Source organism: Notothenia rossii, assembly GCF_949606895.1.
Source record: "Notothenia rossii genome assembly, contig: SUPER_3_unloc_1, whole genome shotgun sequence".
In the NCBI taxonomy this organism is placed as follows: Eukaryota; Metazoa; Chordata; class Actinopteri; order Perciformes; family Nototheniidae; genus Notothenia; species Notothenia rossii.
The window spans coordinates 369337-391331 of NW_027640359.1; the positions used below are offsets into that span (position 1 = coordinate 369337).

The following is a 21995-nucleotide window of genomic DNA, read 5'->3' on the forward strand; positions in this document are numbered from 1 at the left end:
AAACTTTTAAAACTATTTACCCCTGTGGCATTTCCTGTTTAATATAAACTAGGAAATGGCGCCTACTGCAGTCTACTACTACTACTACTACTACTACTACTACTACTACTACTACTACTACTAATAATAATAATAATAATAATAATAATAATAATAATAATACATCCTTTCAGCGTTTCAGGAATATGCCAGAGACGCCACTGAAATGATCATTGCACATTTTGGCCATGAAGTGACTGAATCAGCTGCCGCACCTCTCATTGATGTCAAGCGTGCCCGGCGAGATGCAGTGGCAGTGATGACAGCGCTCCACGGCTATGGGGGTTTAACTTTTGCCACAGCTTGCAAAGTGCTCATTTGTGAGTTCAGCGAGCTGTACCCTGACTGGGCTATGCTGGCTAAAATTGCTTGTGTTCTGCCCGTGTCAAGCGTGCCTGCAGAGAGGGGCTTCTCCCTGCTGAACCGTGTCAAGTAGAGATGTTAAGATTCACCGATTCGCATCGGTGCACCGGCATAAACGTTCAAGATGCGAGTGCACCGGTTGAAAGAGTGCACATCGGCTACAGTTTGGGTTGAACCGGGTTGAACTCGCGATGCATCGATTGCGTAGCGTCTTTGCATCGGTAAAAAAACGATTCATTCATATAAAATCCCCTCATCTTGTCAAAGCTCAGCAGAGACGATCTTTGATATTTGCTTCGCCACTACGGAGAACGAGAGTCTCAGTTATCAACACACACGGAAGTTGAGGAGAAAGAGAAACACAGCGCACCGAAAAATACCTACAAATCAAACCTTTGGCAACACTTCGGATTGTTCAAGAAAGACGGTGTAATAGTCATTTATGCTATATAGTTGACCGCAGGTCATGGAGAGTAATAAGGTATCCTTAGACCTTTGTATGAGCTATCTTTATTATTTAACAGCCATGATACATAGATCCGTCCTAGATGCGGACTTGCATACACACAGTATCACTCCGCAGCCGCACCCCATCAGTAACGTCCTGATGGTATATGTGCGCGGCACTATTACTACAGACGGTCAACTTGAAAAATCACTCGCAAATTGTTAACGATGCCGAGCCGCTTTAAAGTACACAAGTAGTACGAGGAACTTAGCGACGCACATAAAGAGGCGACGTGGGGTCTGCGGCTGAAAAGAGAAACCTGAAAGTGAGACGTATGAGTTAAATCACTCAGTGAGGTGTTCTGTCAGAGAGAGGTGTTTAGCTTACAGCAGCCTGTGACGGCCAATAATAATTTAAATGTCTTCCTTACTGTAAGCATTTATGAAATACCTGTTTGTGAAAGGTTATTTGTTTTCTTTATTGTTCAGATAGAAACCACTGCTTTCTGCTCACTGGTGAGTTAGCCTCTGAGTGTTAAGCACATCAGGCTGGCAGCTGTATGGGCATTGCTCTATGGTAGCTGTTATTTGCACATTGTTAATCATGAGCAATGCATCCTTACATTGTTTAACTGTGAGGTGTTATACAATTGTACTCTGGAGAGCTTTTAAAGGTAAAAAAATAAACGGCATGATGGGATGTGCAGTACCAAATATGTAAAGCACTTTTTTGTTAATGTATGATTTTCTGCATATAAGGAATAAAACAAAAATCCTCTGTCGTACCATATTGAAGTATCATTATTGTTGCATCGTGTTGAATCGCATCGTATCGCCCCGAATCGCATAATGTTGAATCAAATCGTATCGAACTGTATCGCAACAGGGGTGAATCGTATCGTATCGCATCACCTGGTGTTTCAAAGGTATCGTTAATGTATCGTATCGTGGCAACGTATCGAGATGCGCATCGCATCGGCCTCAGTGATGGAGATGCACATCCGTAGTGTCAAGACGTCACTGCAGAGTCGTCTGGAGGAGAGAATGACGCGGCTTATGCGCATTGCAAGCTGCAAAGACACCTTGGACACGTTTCATTTCAGCTCGGCAGTAGAGGACTTTGCCGCAATGAAAACAAGGAGAAAGTAAAAAGGGTAGCCTAGGGTAAATGTGATGCCTTTTTTAAAAACGGGCTCCAGATGTTACAGGTGTTTTTTTTAATAGCCTACATTTTAGTATGTGGTTTTGCTCAATCGTTCCTGTTCATTTTGTTTAATCGTTTCTGTTGTTCATTAAATAGTCAAATTGATTTGAGGTCGTTGTCATTCTTTCGTCAATCTAGGTGTACATTATAGTTGCGTTTGTAAGATAGACTGTTATTGAAACATGACCGGTAAAATAAATTCTGTCCGGACATCTGACCGGTGAGAAAAATCCTAGCGGAAACCCTGCTTTGTACAACATGTTATAAGGGACCCACAATCTATCTTTATGCAAGGGATAATGTGCAGCGTCCCTCTGCAGGTCGTACTTTAAGTATATTTTGATGCTAATACTTTTGTACTTTTACTTGGAGCATTTTGAATGCAGGACTTTTTATTGTAACCGAGTATTCCTACACTCTGGTACTTTTACTCAAGTACAAGATCTGAACTTCTCCCACCTCTGACAATTATCCTGAGTGGTTACCAAAAAAAACCCTACTCTGAAGGTTATTTTCATTTTACAAATCCTGCACTCAGCTTTGCTTTCTCCAATATCATTGAAATGCAGCCAGATGCTGCTTCGGTTTTCGCTAATTTCTTGACTTTTTCCGACGCGCTTGCATTTAAATCCGTCTCCCGTTGCTCTGTGTAGCTGGCCTGTACCACTACACCTGCTGTCTTTGGAGCGTCTGCCCCCACCCTTCTTTCACATAATGGTATGATCCTAGTGTGTCCTTGCATATGATTGGCCGCATGGTGGCCCAGCTAAATAAAGACCCGCCCCTGCCTGCAAGGATTCTCAGCAAGAGTAGGAGCGGCTGAAGATTCTGCTCTCCCCGACGGGAGTCTGCTCTTCTAGCGGCATCTCGCGATCAGCGTGTTGGAGACCTCTGAATTAAATTATCAAGTCACCTCAAGTCAGAAGGCTCAAGTCCAAGTCAAGTCCCGAGTCATTGGTGTTCAAGTCCAAGTCGAGTCCCAAATGTTTTGTGATTTTGTCAAGTCGAGTCTCAAGTCATCAAATTGGTGACTCGAGTCCGAGTCCACACCTCTGCCATGTTTGTATAGTTGAGTTAACTCCGTGTGTTGCTGCTAGCATACATATCACCTGACGTGGAAACGTTGCTCGTGGATGGGGCTACAGAGCTACTAGAAAGACAGTCGAACCCGGTGCATTCCTCTGTCTGAATGTGGTGCACTTTTGCTAAATGTTTAGACAAATTGCTTGTGTTACCGCCCTTACATGCTAAACTCTTATTGCACTTTTGGCAACGAGCATTGTCCACATCGAGACGGGTAAAGTTTAACCACACCACGGAGAGCGTTCTCTCCGCCATCTCGGCAGTGTGTTGCTGCATGTAGCAGCTGCGTGTGTGTAAACTGCCCCGCCCCCTCGCACACAGAAGGGGGAGAGAGGTCTCGTCTGATCGAAAATACATCATAGACGCATTCGTTTGTATTTTTGCATGTTAGAAACGAGTTGGCGACACTAAGACTGCGATATAATGTTTTTGTAGCAATAATACATGACATATATTTTTTAAATGTCTCCAGTACCGATAAAAAGACCAATAACGTTGGAGCTTAACGGCACGTAAAACACACATGATGACGTCACCAACGTATCGACGACTGAATTAGTTGGCAACTAATTTGGTAATCGATTAAGTTGATTAGTTGTTGCACCCTTACTGTGCTTACAACTAAAGACACAGCCACGCAAACACTGTGGTTTGTACGGCTCCTTATGGGTACTGCAATATTTGAAGAGCTGGAGCGGCGTTCCGGTGCTCTCCGTCAGCACTCCTTTCAGACGAGACATATACCACGTGAATACACGTTACGCTCGTGTTGTGTTCAAGGAACCTGTCCTTGGCCAGGAAAAACAGGCACTCGCTTGTTTAATTATTTTGCGGTCTAGATTTCTTCTTTTTTTTGAAGTGAGAAGTTGTCCGTCAGTCGGACTGACAGACAAGTCACCTAAATCAGCGTTAAAAAAGCGGGAGGCGCCGAAAAGCAACTAATTTGAGTCACTGATTACTGGTGTTGTTTCCTGGTTGCTGCTTGAGGTCTGCGAGACAACGCGAAACTCAGCCTGAGCACCATGGACGCGGGAAGGAGGGGTGCTGAGGGGGCTGCAGCACCCCCATCTGCGAGGCTCCACTAGCACCCGCAGTTAGGAAGGTATGTTACTCACGTTGTTGTCTTTTATACATAAATGTGTCCCCGGTGTGTCAAGGAACTCACAAAGTGTCTAACAAAACCCTCTCTTTTCCTCCGTACTCAAATCTCTAAAAATGGGGTACAACGGAGCTGATCCAGATTTGCGTCCGATATTAAATGTGGACCCATGGCCCTATCAGAAACATTGTTACAGGCTTGGCCTGTCACTTTAAGAGTAACAGCCGCAAGGGGTTGTGGGTTTGGGAGTCTGTGTGTAAATAAACAGGCGTGGGTGTTGGGATCAGGGGTCACAGGTTCAAACACCACTGCAGTCAGCATGTCGTTGTGTCTCTGAGACACTTCACCCCAAATTGCTCCTGAGTATGTAAGTCGCTTTGGACAAAAGCGTCTATCAAGTGACATGTAATGTAAACAGTGATGTCCAAGGCGAAGTGCGGAGGTATGAAGAGAGAGACGAAAGGATAGAGAAAGTGGTCAGAAGAGGAAAGTGTCTAGTCTGTATGTATGCAATACAGTGTCAATGTAACTGTTTACTGTGAAGAACGTGAATAAACTGAGGTTCTTCCCCTTGAAGTGTCTGGGCAGCTGGTTACCGGATGACCACGAGCCAAGTCAGAAACCACCAGTGTGTATTCGAAACTACGGTCTCGGTGCTGAGATACCATCAGTAAATAAGTTAACACTGGTTTTGGTCTCTTGCAGTATGCTTGGTCCTGAGAGGGGGACCGACTCCAGCACCTCCAGAATTAGAGGAAGACTACGACGCTCGTTTATCTGTTGTTGCCTACAATTGGATGCCTTTTTTTTTTTATAAACTGTTTTGTTTTCGAACCCTTCCCTCTCCTTCCGTCATTTTTAAACCAAGTGTGAGCCCGAATGCTCACAGACGCTAAATGATGCTGATCCCTCCCCTAGTTGCGGATTTAGCAAAACAGAGCCTTTTATTGAGTAAAATGTGTGGCTAAATCACTCCTATGTTTGTTCCAAACGTCTTCCATCTGGCATCCTAGCTCAAACAGTGTTGCGTATTTGATTGTTTATAGAGCATCATTTCTCAATACGGGATTAGGGGAGGTGGTTCCCAGTCCACTTTCCAAGGAAAACCAAATATTAATCATAGCAGATGACATACATTTTACATTTCCCCCCTGTTCCCAATATTGTGAATAAAGGTTCAATATTTGATCCCAACAACAGGAAAATCAGTGCTGAGTATGTAGTTCTAGTATTTGTGCTAGAAAGTTTTGTAATTTCATTAATTTTATCGGCTGTATCAACACAGCATCGCCGTAATAAATCGTTTTAATAAATGAATAAGCTGAAAACTGAGATAAAATTCCTAACAGGAAAACCATATGGTCATCGTTTTCCACTGCTGCTCATTAACAAATACACCTGGTTAATTAGTACTGCCTGTTCCACCATCCTACATGATGGCAGTGATAAACGTTGGTTTGGTTTAAATGGCTCAGTTGTATAAGGAAATTGTAAACCGCTTTTTTGCAATAAAGTGCCAAGTCGTAACAGTCAACTCTAATCCAGTGTCATTTTCTCCGGATAGTCATTCACCTTGGTCTCCCCACGTCTCCCTCTCCCCACGTCTCCTGCTGCTGCCGGGTTGTCAGAAGAGGGGAAGGAAAATCTTAACTGAAACTCTGCCGCACGGTTCCCTCGTCCCTCGGAAGAGAGGGAGAGGTGGGTGTTTTTCATCTGCTGGTGGACTACCGGAGAGATTTACAGCAGGAGAACACGCCGTCCACCACGGAGAATAAACAGAAGGGCAACCATGCTCCAGGGTCTTCTTCACTGCTTTTGGTGTATTTTGTGGCGGCAGCAGCGCCACTTACAGGCCTGGCATATGTACTACAGCGTTTCCAGCATTTCCAGTGGTCTTGTGTGAACGGACACGTTAATGAATCTAATGTGTGTGAACGGAAGACTTTTTTGCGATTGCGTTTGCGTTTTACCGTATTCGTCCTCATGGGGCCGGGGCCTGCAGAAGTTTTGTAAAGTGATGCTAGACCAAAAACGTGCTGTTGGATTGTGTGCTCTCTGCAGGACGGTGTCTGTACGATAGTTTATGAAATTAGAGCTTCACTCTTGTTTTTGTTGTCCAAACGACGCCAACAGTGCGATACGTCTTCTTTCCAGCAGATGGCTTGAATGTTACATCATGCAGTTCAACTGTCATCCACTGTGAGACTGACTGTTGAGCGGCCCGACCAAGCAAGGAGGCAGAGGCAGAGAGTTCAAATACAACCCGGTGTGGGCATTTATTAACCTGTTAAACCCCAAGATCCCCGCCGGCAGGTACTTTTTTTTTTCACTACAGTGTGTCTCAGGGGATCTTAATATTTAAGAACCTATTCATGTGTTATACCAGATTAACGAGAATAATCTCAGCTAACTGACGATACAAACCATTTTTACCAAAACAAAACTCATAAGAAGCATCTAAATGACCCGCGCAAAAAATGCTAACCTATTACTGCACCGATAATCACTCCTAGCTCCCTTATTACTTATCCTAGGTGCACATCCAACACATCGCTTATGATCGCAAGGAGACACAGAATCTAACGGTGCCCACACTGTAAAAAAAATCTGTAATCTAGGCAGTAAATTACTGTATTACCCACAGTAATTTACTTTGAATTTGTAATACAGTGTAATACTGGCGGGAAATGTATACAGCACTTTAAAACCATACTGTAATATTACTGCAATACTGTAATGTTACTGTACAATATACAGTAACATTACAGTATTGCAGCACTATGTACATAGTGCTGCTGCATTGTGGGAATATGATCCTTAGGCGGGAAATGTGGCAAAACCATACTATACTATTACAGCAATACTGTAATGTTACTGTAAAATGTACAACAACATTACAGTAACTTTTGTTATTACTGTACAATACTTTGGGGTGTCATATCAGGAGCAAGAGGAGAGAACCGCTGTGTCCTTTAACGGATTATTTAGATCTATTCACGTTATTATTGCAGTTTTTTTTCTCAAAAGTCAGTATTTTATTTCGAGATAGAGTTGTATTATTATTTGGCCAAACAGCTGTTGAGGTAGGTCCCATTCATGAGTTAATTGTTTAGAGAGCAAGCCAACTGACCCCGCAAAATGCACTGACTGTTTAGATTAGTAACGTAACGTTGGTTTCCGGTAGCCTATATTGTTAATTTTTTTTTTAAACTGTGTCTGTTCAGCGGGGGATAATGTTACTGCACGCAGCGGGAGTGAATGATTGTTTAGCTGCAGATGAAGGCTCAGACCTCGGAATTGTTGTGATATTAGGGTAATGCAGAATCAGATCGCTATCCCTTTGAGAGAGAGAGAGAGAGAGGGGGGGGGGAGGTGTGTGTGTGGCGCGTGCATGATAGAGCGAGAGTGAGCGAGCGGTTGTGTGTGTTGTTTTGAAGTGAAATGAAGCAGCTGCAAAATAAGTCTGTCAAGTGTTTTCTGATTCGTTATTGCGTTGTTTTACAAAAGTGGGTTAATGCAGCACTATGTACATAGTGCTGCTGCATTGTGGGAATATGATCCTTAGGCGGGAAATGTAGAAAAAACATTCTATACTATTACAGCAATACTGTAATGTTACTGTAAAATGTACAACAACATTACAGCAATACTGTAAATAGTGCTGTAATGTTACAGTAACTTTCGTTATTACTGTACAATACTTTGGGGTGTCATATCAGGAGCAAGAGGAGAGAACTGCTGTGTCCTTTAACGGATTATTCAGATCTATTCACGTTATTATTGCAGTTTTTTTTCCTCAAAAGTCCGTATTTTATTTCGACATAAAGAGAGTGAGCGAGCGGTTGTATGTGTTGTTTTGAAGTGAAACGAAGCAGCTGCAAAATTAGTCTGTCAAGTATTTTCTGATACGTTATTGCGTTATTTTACAAAAGTGGGTTAATGAACCCGAAGTGTGCTGTTTCCCTGGAAGACTGCATAGAGTGGTTCTGAATGTCCACATTTTCTGGAAGATCCAAAATGTTATTTAGTTGCAAAAAATGCGATTTCTCCAGTGAGTCAGCACATGCATTTACTAGACATCTAAATCTTCATAGAAATTAAGCACATGTTCCGTTTGCTTGTGGGGTATCTGAATACCCTTGCACGTTTAAGAAGTGTTCTTCTTTTAAATCACATATGTACAGAAATCACAAAAAAAACAAGCAGGTACACATCGAGGGCATTCATTTGACATGTCAGGTCGATGCATGTACATTTCAATCACCTGATCTTTAGTTTATGCACACATCTAACATGGCATATCAGAGATGGAAAAAAGATAGTGTGTCCTTATAAAGACTGCTCTAGATATTTTCGTGTCAGGTCAACATTTTCCTCACATTTGAGCAGAAAACACAGACACTCATCTTCACATCTTGAAAATGAAGAGAGACATGTTTCCCCAGATATTGACCAAAATGAGAGCTTGATAAATGAAGTTGATGAAAATGATGCCTCGGAGGATTCTGTTGACCAAGAGGCATTTCTGACAAATGTGGCTCTTTTTTATTTGAGGATGCAGGCGAAAATGCTTCTACCAGCATCCACTATTCAGTCAATCATAGAAGAGTTCCAGGTGGTCCACAACTCTGGAATGACACATGTGCTTTTAAAAGTGCGAGAAAAGTTGTCTCAACTTAATTTGCCAGAAAATGAGATTCAGCACATCATTGATGAGGTATCGCAAGATGACCCAATGAAGTTGTGTAATGAGGGAGTGTTGAAGTCAGATCATACACGAAAGACATTCTTTAAAAAAATGTTTAACTATGTGGATTCTAAACAAATCTTCCTGGGTTCAGATGGTGCAGGCAGGGAATGTTTCTGTCAGCACATTCCCGTCAAAGAGACATTAAAATCTCTTCTCAGCCAGTCATCAATTAAAGAGCAATATGTACATAAAAATATGCATAGTCCTGTAGAGAATGTTATAGAGGATGTGACTGATGGGACAAACTTAAAAAAGAATGCCCTTTTACTAGAGTCTCCCTCGTCACTCTCAATCATTTTGTTTCAAGATGCATTTGAAGTTGCAAATCCCCTGGGCTCAGGCAGGAAAAAACATAAAATACTTGCAGTATACATGACAATTTATGATATTTTGCCACATAATACTGTAGATCATCTATTGATCCTATACAGTTGGTGATGCTCTGCAGGGAACAGGATGTTAAAGGTGCCATGTCATGCTTTTCCGGTTATTACCCATCCCCCTGTGTGTTATGAAGGTTTTTATGCATGTAAACGGTCTGCAGAGTCAAAACCCTCAAAGTACACCCTGTAGCGAGAACATTTTCTTTAACACAGAAAATACTTCCCCAAAACGCCTCGTTGGAGATACGTCACTGTCCATTGATTCTTCCTGGTACCGCATGATGTCATGCGTTACCCGGAACCAAATGGACCAATCCGTGGAGCCGTTACGTTACGTCCGCGGAGCCGTTACGTTAAGCCCCCGCTGATTGGTCCAAATTGACCAATCCACGGACTTCCTCACACACACACTCAGTTCAAGCAGCTCTGCTGATCTCTCCTCCCTGGCTGCAGGCTGATAACAGACAGTTGGGATCGCGGCGAAATTCTCTCTGCAGACCCATTCTCACAGCGTTTATCAACCTTTTTCCTACTCAATATCAAGCCACACTTATTGTTTTTACTTCGGCTGTGACTTTGTGTGTGCTCAGGGTGAGTTTGGCTGTGTTTCGCTGTCGCTAAACAAGGAAACCACACCTCCACGGAGCTCAGCGTGATTCACAACGTCCCGACTAATCAGAGCACACTGTGCTCACAGGGAGGGTGGGGGCTGGAGCTATTGGAGCTACAACGAGCCGTTGAAGGCAGAGAGTGAAATTCAGTGAATACACATAGTTCACAGAGATGCTGTATGAGAAAGTGATTTTGGAAAATTGCAGTGGAAATGGCCATGACATGGGACCTTTAAGTTTTTTGGTCATGAGAAAATGTTTTCTTCTCTTATCAGAGATCTTAAGGACATTGAGGATGTACAGATGTAGCACTTCATTTCAGACCCCTACCCGTGCGGGTCCGTGATCTGCGCGGGGTGGGCCCCTGCTGAAAAGGAAAACCCCCCCGCAGGACTTGACACGCCCCCTTGATAAATAAATGTAATTTTAATTAAACCAGCTGCAATGGATCATGGATACCCGCGCGGGCCCCGGGGATTGTTTCATGATTTTTCCATGATCCTGCATAAACGATTTCCCATTCATTCTCTATGGCACCGTTGAATCGTTGCCGATGTAATATATATTTGGCCGCGAGTGGCGCTGTGGCGCACTTTTGCCAGTGAGACCTGCCTGCTCCTCCACCCGCTCTCCTTCAGTGAGTGAGTGATTGAGAGACTGGACAGCGACTTTTTCAACTCCTGACATTACGACCAAACTATACACAAGTTATTGAGCCGTTTCCGCTCTACATCCTGAACTCCTCCCTTCGATGCAATGCACTTCCGTTTTGGCGGACTGGGTTTGTTTTGCTAGCTAGCTCCGTTGTGCCGACAAAGCACTGATATCGCAGAGACAAAGAGGATATAACAATTACAACATGAAGAAAAGTGGTTCGGGAACTACGTGTGCGGTAGTTGGTTGCAATCACTCGAGAAAGCAGCTGAACGAGTGGTTAGATAGAGAGTGCTACGACCACAAACCAGCACCCAGCACCCAGCCATGTTGTTCATTAAATACAGATAAACACAACAAATACTGCATGCATTGTATTTTTTAATATTATATATGAATATTTTCATAGTGATGTAATTGTGTGGGCTGCTTTTATATTTTAATTTGTAATACCTGTTAGGATTAAACATGTGATCTTTCTTGTTGAAGCCATTTCTTTAGTTTCCTCTCAACAATTAATTCATTCAGTGTTATTTATGTACAGTATGAGCTTAATATGAATGATGAACTGTGTTAAAAGAAATTGTAGCACTCTAAGGAACATATGAAATGCAATAATGCAATAACAGTGCAATAATGAAATTAAATTACATCAAACTTTATTTTCACTCAAACAGTACAGGCACATATGATATATTGCACAGCATAAAGAGATCATGTAAATTGTGCATTATGTAGACAACAGACAACTGTTGGCTCCTGTGGGCATGAGGTAAGTTATAGACAAGTTTACGCGCCAAAACACGGGTAGCGCCATGACACTACACAAATGCACTTCATTTCCGCCGGAAGTCTTTTGCACAGCGTCTGTCGGTGTAAACCGATGTAAACAGTCAGACGGGCACTGGTGTAAACACAGCGATTTCGATGCTAACAGTGATGCTAGCTTGGGAACACGATTCTACTTCTTTGACTGGAGATGGCGTTACCCTCCCCCACCCGAATTCAGTGCAAAACTGGGAGGATAACATGGCGACGTGGCCCAGCATAAAACCAAAATAAACTGCCTTATTTAGGTCATGCCCACAGGAGCCAACAGTTGTCTGTTGTTTACATAATGCACAATTTACATGATCTCTTTATGCTGTGCAATATATCATATATGCCTGTACTGTTTGAGTGAAAATAAAGTTTGATGTAATTTAATTTCATTATTGCACTGTTATTGCATTATTGCATTTCATATGTTCCTTAGAGTGCTACAATTTCTTTTAACACAGTTCATCATTCATATTAAGCTCATACTGTACATAAATAACACTGAATGAATTAATTGTTGAGAGGAAACTAAAGAAATGGCTTCAACAAGAAAGATCACATGTTTAATCCTAACAGGTATTACAAATTAAAATATAAAAGCAGCCCACACAATTACATCACTATGAAAATATTCATATATAATATTAAAAAATACAATGCATGCAGTATTTGTTGTGTTTATCTGTATTTAATGAACAACATGGCTGGGTGCTGGGTGCTGGTTTGTGGTCGTAGCACTCTCTATCTAACCACTCGTTCAGGTGCTTTCTCGAGTGATTGCAACCAACTACCGCACACGTAGTTCCCGAACCACTTTTCTTCATGTTGTAATTGTTATATCCTCTTTGTCTCTGCGATATCAGTGCTTTGTCGGCACAACGGAGCTAGCTAGCAAAACAAACCCAGTCCGCCAAAACGGAAGTGCATTGCATCGAAGGGAGGAGTTCAGGATGTAGAGCGGAAACGGCTCAATAACTTGTGTATAGTAACATGAATTAACAGAGAAGCGACATGTAATGTTATGTTATCTGGGCTTTGTCTGACGTGTTTTAGTTTCAATGAAAGCTATAAAGTGGTCCGTGTTTCCTACGTGTATCGTGTCTAACGGCTGCATGCACACAAGGCACTTTAGGATGAATTACATGTTAATGTAAAGTTAATTCAACTTAAGCTGCTTAAAGTTCATGTGGTAGGATTTCTGTGTGAGTTTATTGTGTTTTTGTTGACTTGGTGAGGCGAAATTACCGCAAGTTACTTGGAGCGAAGTCCTCCGTGTTTGTGTGCGTTTACATTAATGTATATATAAATTAACGCTAACTACCATGTAAGTTTACCATTAACTCCCTTATTATTTTCCAATAAACCGGGGTTAGATATACTAACCCATCCCTGTTACAAAACACAGCGTAGGGACAAGTTAACAGCAGTTTACTTTTCATTCATCGGTTCTACAATATTCAGCTGTGCTGTTGGCCAGACGCCATTGGCTGTATCATTCCAATAGCTTGCATATAAACTCTTATTTCACTACTTCATTTTTTTTAAACTACTTTTCTTTTTGTATTTACTTTTTAATATTTACTTGCACTATATTTGTTTGTTTTTCTGTATTATTGTGTTGCACTGTTGGAGAAGCCTGTGACCTAAGATTTTCGTCGACATAACTACTCAGGGACAGACTGGAAAGCCTACATATTTTTCTTTTTAGATAGGACACTTCACACTGAAGTGTTACCTGGGTCACATGACTGGGGGGAGGCAGCTGAGATCCTGGAACAAAGGCAGTTGAGGTGTGAATTCAGCCTTGGCTGAGTCCCCTTTGATAGTTGAAAGGGTTTGACCCATGGGGGGTAATTGAAGTGTAAATAGTTTGTTTCAACAAACACACAGCTCCACACATACAGGAACAAAGATCAACCATATCTGATCCAAAGTAAAATAGCACTACATATATCATAGCACAATGTGAATGTGCAGACAGTTAAAGCTAGGGCTGAGATGTTAACCCCATAATGTCTGCTCTCTATTAGACCCCACCTGTGAACATCATTAACTCACTGATATATATATTTTCTTCTTGACAGATCAAATGCAAAAACACTGCTTGTTTTTCCCTGGGAGGATGACTGTCACATTCCGCAAGGGTCCGCTGGGATATCTGCGGCAGGATCCCACAGATGCAGCCAGACTTCTCAAAGACAACCCGTCTCTACAGGACCAGCATGCACCCGTGAAGGAGGCAGTGGTCAAGCAAAATGCGCTCACCGTGGTCAGTATGAGAGGAGGGGATGCTTCTGATAGAACGGAGGTGGCTGGAGAGTACATCCTGCAGTTTGGGAAATATAAGGGCAAGTCCTTCCGCTGGCTCCTTGAAAATGACATTGGGTATACCATGTACCTGATCACTAACCAGCAGAAGGAGGAGGCTGCAGGATTGTTCATGGCAGAGGGGCACAGCAAGGACAGCCTTCTGTCTTTTCTGAGCTATGCCCTCAGCTTTGGGGAGATCCAGTCACTTCGGGACTATGAGGCGAAGAAAACAGTTGTTGCAGCAGCAGTGTCAGAGGATAAGCAGCTGGTCGGCTTTGGCAATCGCGCCAAAAACACCTGGAGAGACATTTGGGACAGCAGGGATGATGGCTATGCCGCCTTCATAGTGAAGAAGAAATGTGCTGCAGGTACAAGGATGCATAGGCTGCAGCAGTACCTGCAGAAGAAGCTGCACCCCCCCTCACTTGCTCCTGCCGAGGCCACGGGTGAGTCTGGTTTGTTGTTAGCTTGGTCAGAAATATGCTGTTGGTTAAGTATTGTTTATTAAAAAATAGGGAATACACTTCCATTATGTCAGTCGTGATTGTATCCACATTAATTACAGTAAAGACGTTTTGAAGGATTTTCTAAGTCTTGTCTGTTTGCATATAGGGATGGATCAAGACGAAGAGCTGGAGCAAGCGATGCTGAGTATCTCTCCTTCCAAACATGTGCAGAGCTGTGAGTGAACATGTTGTCTCTGCTTGTTTTGCCTGAAGATTTAAAATCATGTATAGTTCAGCCTGTTGGCTATTACTTGTTTTTTTTGTACAGCTCAATATATGTTTATGCATCACTCTTTCTATTTGTTTTTTGCAGCGGTGTCTGCACCATCATCATCATCATCAAGCCCACAACAAGCTCCAAGAAGAAAAAGGGGTTGATTTTTCTGAAAATTCCTGATGAACTCTGGGACCATGAATTCTTTTCCCAAAATGACTTTCCGTCACAGTTTGGCCATGTTCTGGTCGGACCATGTTCTGGTCTGTTTGTCTTTGCTCTTCTACATGTTTTCCTAGTGACTATGAATTGAAACCACTCATGTTGAGGGTAAGTTACTGGTTTTGTTCTTATTTGGATTGAATGAAAAGTACACATTTAAACTGCTGTGGTCACTAACACTTGAACGCATGTGTTTGCAGTGTGCCAAGTTAATTCACCTGCTCAGACTGAGTTGTAATGACTGAATGCTGAATATTAATCCAAACAAAAAGAATGCATGTGTATGAATGAAATGTATTCTCTAACCATTAATATGAGAAACAGTGTGTTTCACTTTATGAGATCAGCAGTTGGAGTAACGATGGGTGATGTTTGGTCTTACTAACATAATGACTTATTTCTATATTGCCATAATATGAATAAACTGACACACTTTTCTATTTTAGTATCTTCTGCTACCCTCTCCACACAAAGTCAACTGAAGGATTCACTAGTAGAAGGTAATGCATTATATTACTGTTTATACATTCAAACCCTGAATCACATTCACTGTGCATATGTCATGTTGATGAATCTGTTGGCCATCCCTCCATGCAGCCCCTGCTCTGCCTGTAAAGAGACTTGTGCCCCTTCCAAAGGAGCTGATGTTTCTGAAGCCGGAACCATCCGCCCCAACGCCAACAGAGACCAACATCACTGTTCCAGGTGTGTGTATGTTTGACTCTTTGTACCTTGTACAGTTTGCTGACTACAGTGAAGATGCTAAGTGTCATACAACATTATTTCTTTATTTTACTGTTGATAATAATGACATGTTTTAATATTTTCTATAGTGGCTCCTGAGATTTCTGCAGAGGCCTGTCAACCGACACTGCATCCACCAGCTGCACCAACACAAAGTGAGTGATACTAGCAATAATAATACATCACTTGTTTGAGGCACCTTCAAGTGTTTGAATGTTTCTCATTTGGATGTGTACTTGCTAAAAATCATTTTTCAAAAAATCACACACAATCGTAATTATTTGCCATGTATTTTTATTTATTGTCTGCCTAGGTCAGCCATTACCCATGCCATCAACGGTCCCCAGCTGTCTTCCTCTTCCTCCTCCTCCTCCTCCTCCTCCTCCTCCTCCTCCTCCTCCTCCTCCTCCTCCTCAGCTTCCTGCCTACAACCAGGATGTCAGTCATTGGAACTGTTCGCCGCAGCAGAGGATCTGGATGAAGATGGAGCTGCAATCCATGGGGCTCTGGCCAGGCCCCGTTCCTGTACGCAACCCTCTAAAGATGGTGTCATTGTGGCGTGGCCCTCCCCAGCCAGAGCTGATTGACAGCGTCTATGATTTTCCCTGCGCCAAGTACTTTCAGCTCCATCCCTTTTTCATCTGGAAGCCAGAAAATGACAATTTGATGGGAAGGCTGAGGAACAATTACACTCTGCCGTGTATTGACGGCTGTGCTCAGCCTCAAATTGCCTCTGCTGGTGTTGGTAGGCCTCGTGTGATTGTCGGCACCACCGGACAGTACTACTTGCTCTCTTCAAGGCTCTGCTGCAAAGTCTGCCGGAAGAGGTGGTATGCCGACAACCCATCCTGGCTGGAAAAGCTCCCTAAGAGGTTCACCAACCTGCTGCCAGCAGTACTGACTTACAAGAAAGCCATCTGTAAGTCGGTACTGGACGAGCTCCGGCGCAGCGGCAAGTCACCCACTGATATGGCAAAGCAGATCACAGAGTTGATGCACCTGAAATATGAACGTGCTGACCTGGCGTACCTCCTCAGCTGTAAGAACATCATGGATGGTGAGGAAGGAAAGTACGACCAGAAGACAATTACCCAGTTCCTTCGGCAGGAAACCAAGCCAGCTCCCTTTGGAGAGTATGGGGACTCTGATGGCTGGAACGGGATCTCTGTGTCTGCACACTACCTGACAGACTGCCTCCTGCATGAGTACGAACACCAGCAGGGCGCCGGATGCTTGGATGACATCTGATGCCATTGCTGCTCAGGCTACTTCCGGTGACGTGCTGAATACATGTGCATCAAGGTCCAACTTTAATGCAAACATGCTCATCAAGCTGGACTTACATTTTTTCATTCTCTATTTACTGCTGCTTTATTTACTTATATTTACTTTATTTAACAAAATATTATTTACTTTATTTACTTCTACCTCATTTTGTTACTTATATATTATATGTTTTGTACGACATAATCTGCTTTGTTTCTGTTGTTTACAGTAAAGATGTTTTCTTGATTAATATCTACGTGTTTCATTCATACGTAAATTATTTATACTACATGGTCCATATCTTAAATATAAATAATACCTTTACATTATTTCATTCTCTATTTACTACTGCTTTATTAAACAAAATATTATTTACTTTATTTACTTCTACCTTATTTTGTTACTTATATATTATATGTTTTGTATGACATAATCTGCTTTGTTTCTGTTGTTTACAATAAAGATGTTTTTTGATTAATATCTACATGTCTCATTCATAAGTAAATTATTTATACTACATGGTCCATATCTTAAATGTAAATAATACCTTCGGAGTTTTTCTTTTGAAGGTAATAAATACATATAAACATAATAACAGGACATTAGGATTCACAGACTTTGCCCCAACCGGGTGTCGAACCTGATAACAGAAGAAATATCAGCTGGCTAAGACAGTAGTTCAGCACCATCAGTAATGCTGCGATTTTATTGGCTGTCACTCTATACCACCTAAGCACGACTTGCCCCCGCGGGGGAGCCGTGAAAAGCTGCCACATTGGAACTCATGTGAAATGAACAGCTGATAGATCTACAGGTATCTGATATAGCGGATATTTGTTAAGATCCATATGTCACGGATAGGATAATATTCTGTGCTAAATAAGAGACCTGTAATCATTAACAAAACATCACCATGTTTTTATTTAACAAAATAATGTTGTTTAATTCAAGTTGGCGTAAGTACAAAACCATCGCTATGTTTTTTCATCGGGAAATGCAGCCCGGCTCAAACAAACAATTTTCAATCATCATCCTCACGATCATTTAATGTATATGTTCGCGAATTGAAATGAATGCACTAATACATGTAGTTTAATCCACGTGAGTTTACAACAACAAAAATAATCGATTTGTTTTTATATCACATCCGACCGGAGGAAAATGCAGCACGGCTCTCACTACCGATAATCCTAATCCCACGGGCAAACAATAATATGTACAGTGTTAATAGTTTACTGTATTATTAGTGTCTAATATTACTGCTATAACAATCACACATTGAGTTGTTAAAGTCAGACCGTTGTTTTTTTTTAAACAGTCTGAATTAAACGGCAGCTCTCAAGTGCCTCTCAGTTGTTTGTATCAGTGTTGGGACTAAAGCGTTACAAACGAACGCATTACTGTAACGCAACTACCTTTTGCGGTAACTAATAACGTTACTAGTTACCTATTCCCATTCAGTAACGCCGTTATAGTTACTGTGATTTAAATGGGTTACACTGCGTTACATTATGTGATCCAACTGAACCGAATCTCCCTGCGGATGTAATTTACAGACGAATACAGCGATGTCCTCTCACAGTACCATGGAAAAGTGAAAGTGACCAGAGAGGAGTGATGATTGGTTAACGCGGGGTAGCAATTCAGGGTAAGCCAATCAGAGACAGAGTTGGGCGGGTCTTGCCTTATGGGGAAAATAAACAGACACACAAACACTTGCTCACACACACACATACACGGCAACGCCCACCACCACCAGCACACACACTATGGCAGATGCAAGTATCAGCGAGAGCAACAGTGCATTTAGAACTTGGAGATATAACCACTATTTTCAATTTGTGGGGATAAAGGACGCACAACATATTACGGTCAAATGTAAACTGTGCAGGACAGAAAGCATTGTCCACATCGAATAACAACAATGGCAATCTTCTGAAGCACCTAACTAATGTACATGGGGCTATAAAACTAGTCGCCAAAGACCCCACCGTCTCAACCACCGGCAGTGACCCAGATGGAGCAACATCATCTAAACAGCCAAAAAACGATTTTTTTAAATCGCCACATGTCACCCAGAGTCAACTAAACAGATTGATTGCTGAAAATAGTTTGATTGTCTTCAGTGTCAGTCTGACAGTTTATTATTTATCTAATTGTTACTGCCAAAAGAGTGTAGTTCTTGTTTAATTGTTACACTGCCAAAATAGTGCAGTTGTTGTTAATGTGTACACTGTGGTGATTGACATTATTCACCCACGGATCTATGGGTTGGGGTATTGTTCTGCACGGACATTTTAGTGAACTGGACTTCCTGTTCCGCCGGTCTTCGCTTCCCGGGCATGAAGTTGTTTACAATGGGTTTCAGATCCTAAATACAAGTCTAGCTTGTACCTTTGATACCCCGCCTTCGACTCCCATCTCTCGGCACCACAACACTGCCAAAAGAGTGGTTTGTTTTTATTTCATATTGCAATACTTAGAACTTGATTGTTGAGGCTACAATAAAGATGCCTGCTTTATTGTTATTGCACAGATTACAGGTACTGAGACAACGAAATGCAGTTTAGCTTCTAACGATGCAACAAGCAGTAAATTGAAAAGTAATGTACACGATCTACAGAATAAAATATAGAATTAATTGAATGATGAATAAACAGTGAGGGTATGAATACACTAAGATATACACAGCAGCCTGTGAGCAGTATTAACAGTGTGTATGAATATGCTAAGATATATAAAGTATGAAAACGGTAAGAAGTGCAAGTATAGTATAAAATATATGGATATTAATTTCATGATAAACATTGTGGAACATTGATGAAAAATGTGAATGGAAGTGGCGACACAAAACAACAACAAACTTTTGCCGAGCCAATGGAGAATTTCATCAGCAGCACGGGGTACAAACCACCAATGAGCGCTCAGCTCGAGATACCAGCGAGTCGAGAGAGTGAATTATATCTGCGTTTTCTCTTTTGAGAAGCCCCAACCCCCCATGTTGCCTATGCTGAATGCTGCAAACTCTTTGTTTAAAACTAATTGGCCATCGGAATGTGTGGAGTAAGTCTCCCAAGGGGGATGGTGGTCACATTCCACAGCTCTCCCCACTCCTGTGATCTACAGAATATGTTCGCATATTTTAAACTGTCGCACTTTCAGTTTTTTCTATCGCGCATTGCCGGTATGAAAGGGTCTTTGCCGGAAATATCAAACATTTAATAAAAGTGAAAAACAATGAACAAGACTTAACTATGGAGCTATTTCAGGGTCATAACTTTTGATCATTCAAAAAAATGCAATTTATTTGAAAGTTCAAGTTTTTATCCTGAACTTTGAAAACTACTATGATGTATTCAAAATAAAAAATAAGTATTTGAAATCATTTTTCAGGTTGAATATTATTTTGATTCAGTTCATCAATTTTTTTTTAATAAAATATTTATTTTCAGATTTCACTTTTATACATATTTTGATATTTGAATCCTTATTTTTTTCAGTTGCAGATTTTTCGTTTTCAGATTCCAAACAATAATTTTTTCAGTTTCAAATCTTGTTTTTTCAGGTTTCACATTGCTTTTCACCTTCAGATCGTTTTTCACTTTCAGACCTTTTTTTTCGCTTTCAGACTTTTGGCCCTGATGTTGCGTGGGGGGGCGGGGCTTAGCAAAGAGTAGTTTGGCATCCTGAGTGGCAGGCCTCCCTCTGTCATGTTGCCTTCATGGATGGTAGGTAGCGCGAAAAATATAACTCAATACTTTCTATACACAATACTCCCGTGATTGGTGGTAAACTGATACCAGCGTCAAGGTTCCTTTAAGCAAGCTGTTGAGCATAGTAATTGGCAACAATCAAGGTATAAGAGCAATAAACTGTGCTAGAATGTGAAATTACGTATCCACAATCAAGTATTGTCCTTCCCCACTTCCACGTAGCTCCATGAACGCAGCATAGTATTGGCTTGGTTTTTGCGATCAGAATCAGATTACCTTTATTCGTGCCACAGGGGATACATTTACATTGTTACAGCAGAGAAGAGCCAAAGACAGCTTAATGCTACCTAAAGCATGCATGAAAAAAGTATTAAAGATTAAAAAAAGAAATTATATATTTTAAAGTTACACATTTTACATAATACACACCCTGTAACAGTTCTGCGGATTTAGCAGCACAGTTTTTAACGGCATATATATATTGCACATATTGCAAATATTGCACATCGTTGGTATTTATTAACAAGAGGTGTTATAGTCTGAGTTGTTTTGTGCGGGGTCTACTAGGAGCTGTGCTGGTTGTATAGTCTGACCGCTGCAGGAAGGAAGGACCTGCGGTATCTCTCCGTGAGACAGCGGGGGATGGCGTCAGGTCCACCAGAAAAACCTGCTGGCTCGTTGCGGATACGTAATTTCACATTCTAGCACAGTTTATTGCGCTTATACCTTGATTGTTGCCAACTACGATGCTCAACAGCTTGCTTAACGGAACTTTGATGCTGGTATACCTATCACAGGAGTATCGCGTATAGAAAGTATTGAGTTATATTTCTCGCGCTACCTAACATCCATGAAGGCAACATGACAGAGGGAGGCCTGTCACTCAGGATGCCAAACTACTCTTTGCTAAGCCCCGCCCCCCCACGCAACATCAGGTCCAAAAGTCTGAAAGTGAAAAAAAAGGTCTGAAAGTGAAAAACGATCTGAAGGTGAAAAGCAATGTGAAACCTGAAAAAACAAGATTTGAAAAATAATTATTTTGAATCTGAAAACGATAAAAATGTAACTGAACAAAATAAGGATTCAAATGTCAAAATATGTATAAAAGTGAAATCTGAAAATAAATATTTTATTAAAAAAAATTGCTGAACTGAATCAAAATAATATTCAACCTGAAAAATGATTTCAAATAATTATTTTTATTTTGAATACATCATTGTATTTTTCAAAGTTCAGGATAAAAACTTGAACTTTCAAATAAATTGTATTTTTTTGAATGATCAAAATGTATGACCCTGAAATAGCTCCATATTAATGTATTAATAATAATTAATTATATTTATTCCGTTTGGATGTAGGATTTTTGACTTTGTTTAGAGCAGTGATCGTCTCTGCAGCAGAGAGCTAAGCGCTGTCAGACCGGACCTAACCCTGAAAAGTATTATCATCTAAAATTAATCATTATGTTATTAATATTAAATACATATAAGTATTTTAACAACTTGTATTTAGAAATACTGTTGTAATTATTGATGCATAAATGTGTTCATCCATTCAATGTGACATCT

The 21995-nt window shown here is 41.3% G+C and overlaps 1 protein-coding gene across 3 annotated transcripts; it reads left to right on the plus strand.

Annotated features, from left to right (window-relative positions):
• Nucleotides 1-14074: 14074 nt before the first annotated feature.
• On the plus strand, nt 14075-16856 carry LOC307034622 (uncharacterized protein). 3 transcript variants are annotated; one of them, XM_079696271.1, is made up of 7 exons: nt 14076-14208; nt 14375-14443; nt 14582-14812; nt 15151-15204; nt 15302-15409; nt 15538-15603; nt 15762-16854. In XM_079696271.1, exons 5-7 carry the CDS (start codon nt 15349-15351, stop codon nt 16694-16696), a joined length of 1062 nt encoding a protein of 353 aa, XP_079552397.1. In that variant the 5' UTR covers nt 14076-14208; nt 14375-14443; nt 14582-14812; nt 15151-15204; nt 15302-15348; the 3' UTR covers nt 16697-16854. The 3 variants fall into 3 exon arrangements, with proteins under 3 accessions (XP_079552396.1, XP_079552397.1, XP_079552398.1); XM_079696272.1 differs by having other exon boundaries at nt 14582-14809; nt 15149-15204; XM_079696270.1 differs by having other exon boundaries at nt 14075-14208; nt 14582-15204; nt 15762-16856.
• Nucleotides 16857-21995: the final 5139 nt, after the last annotated feature.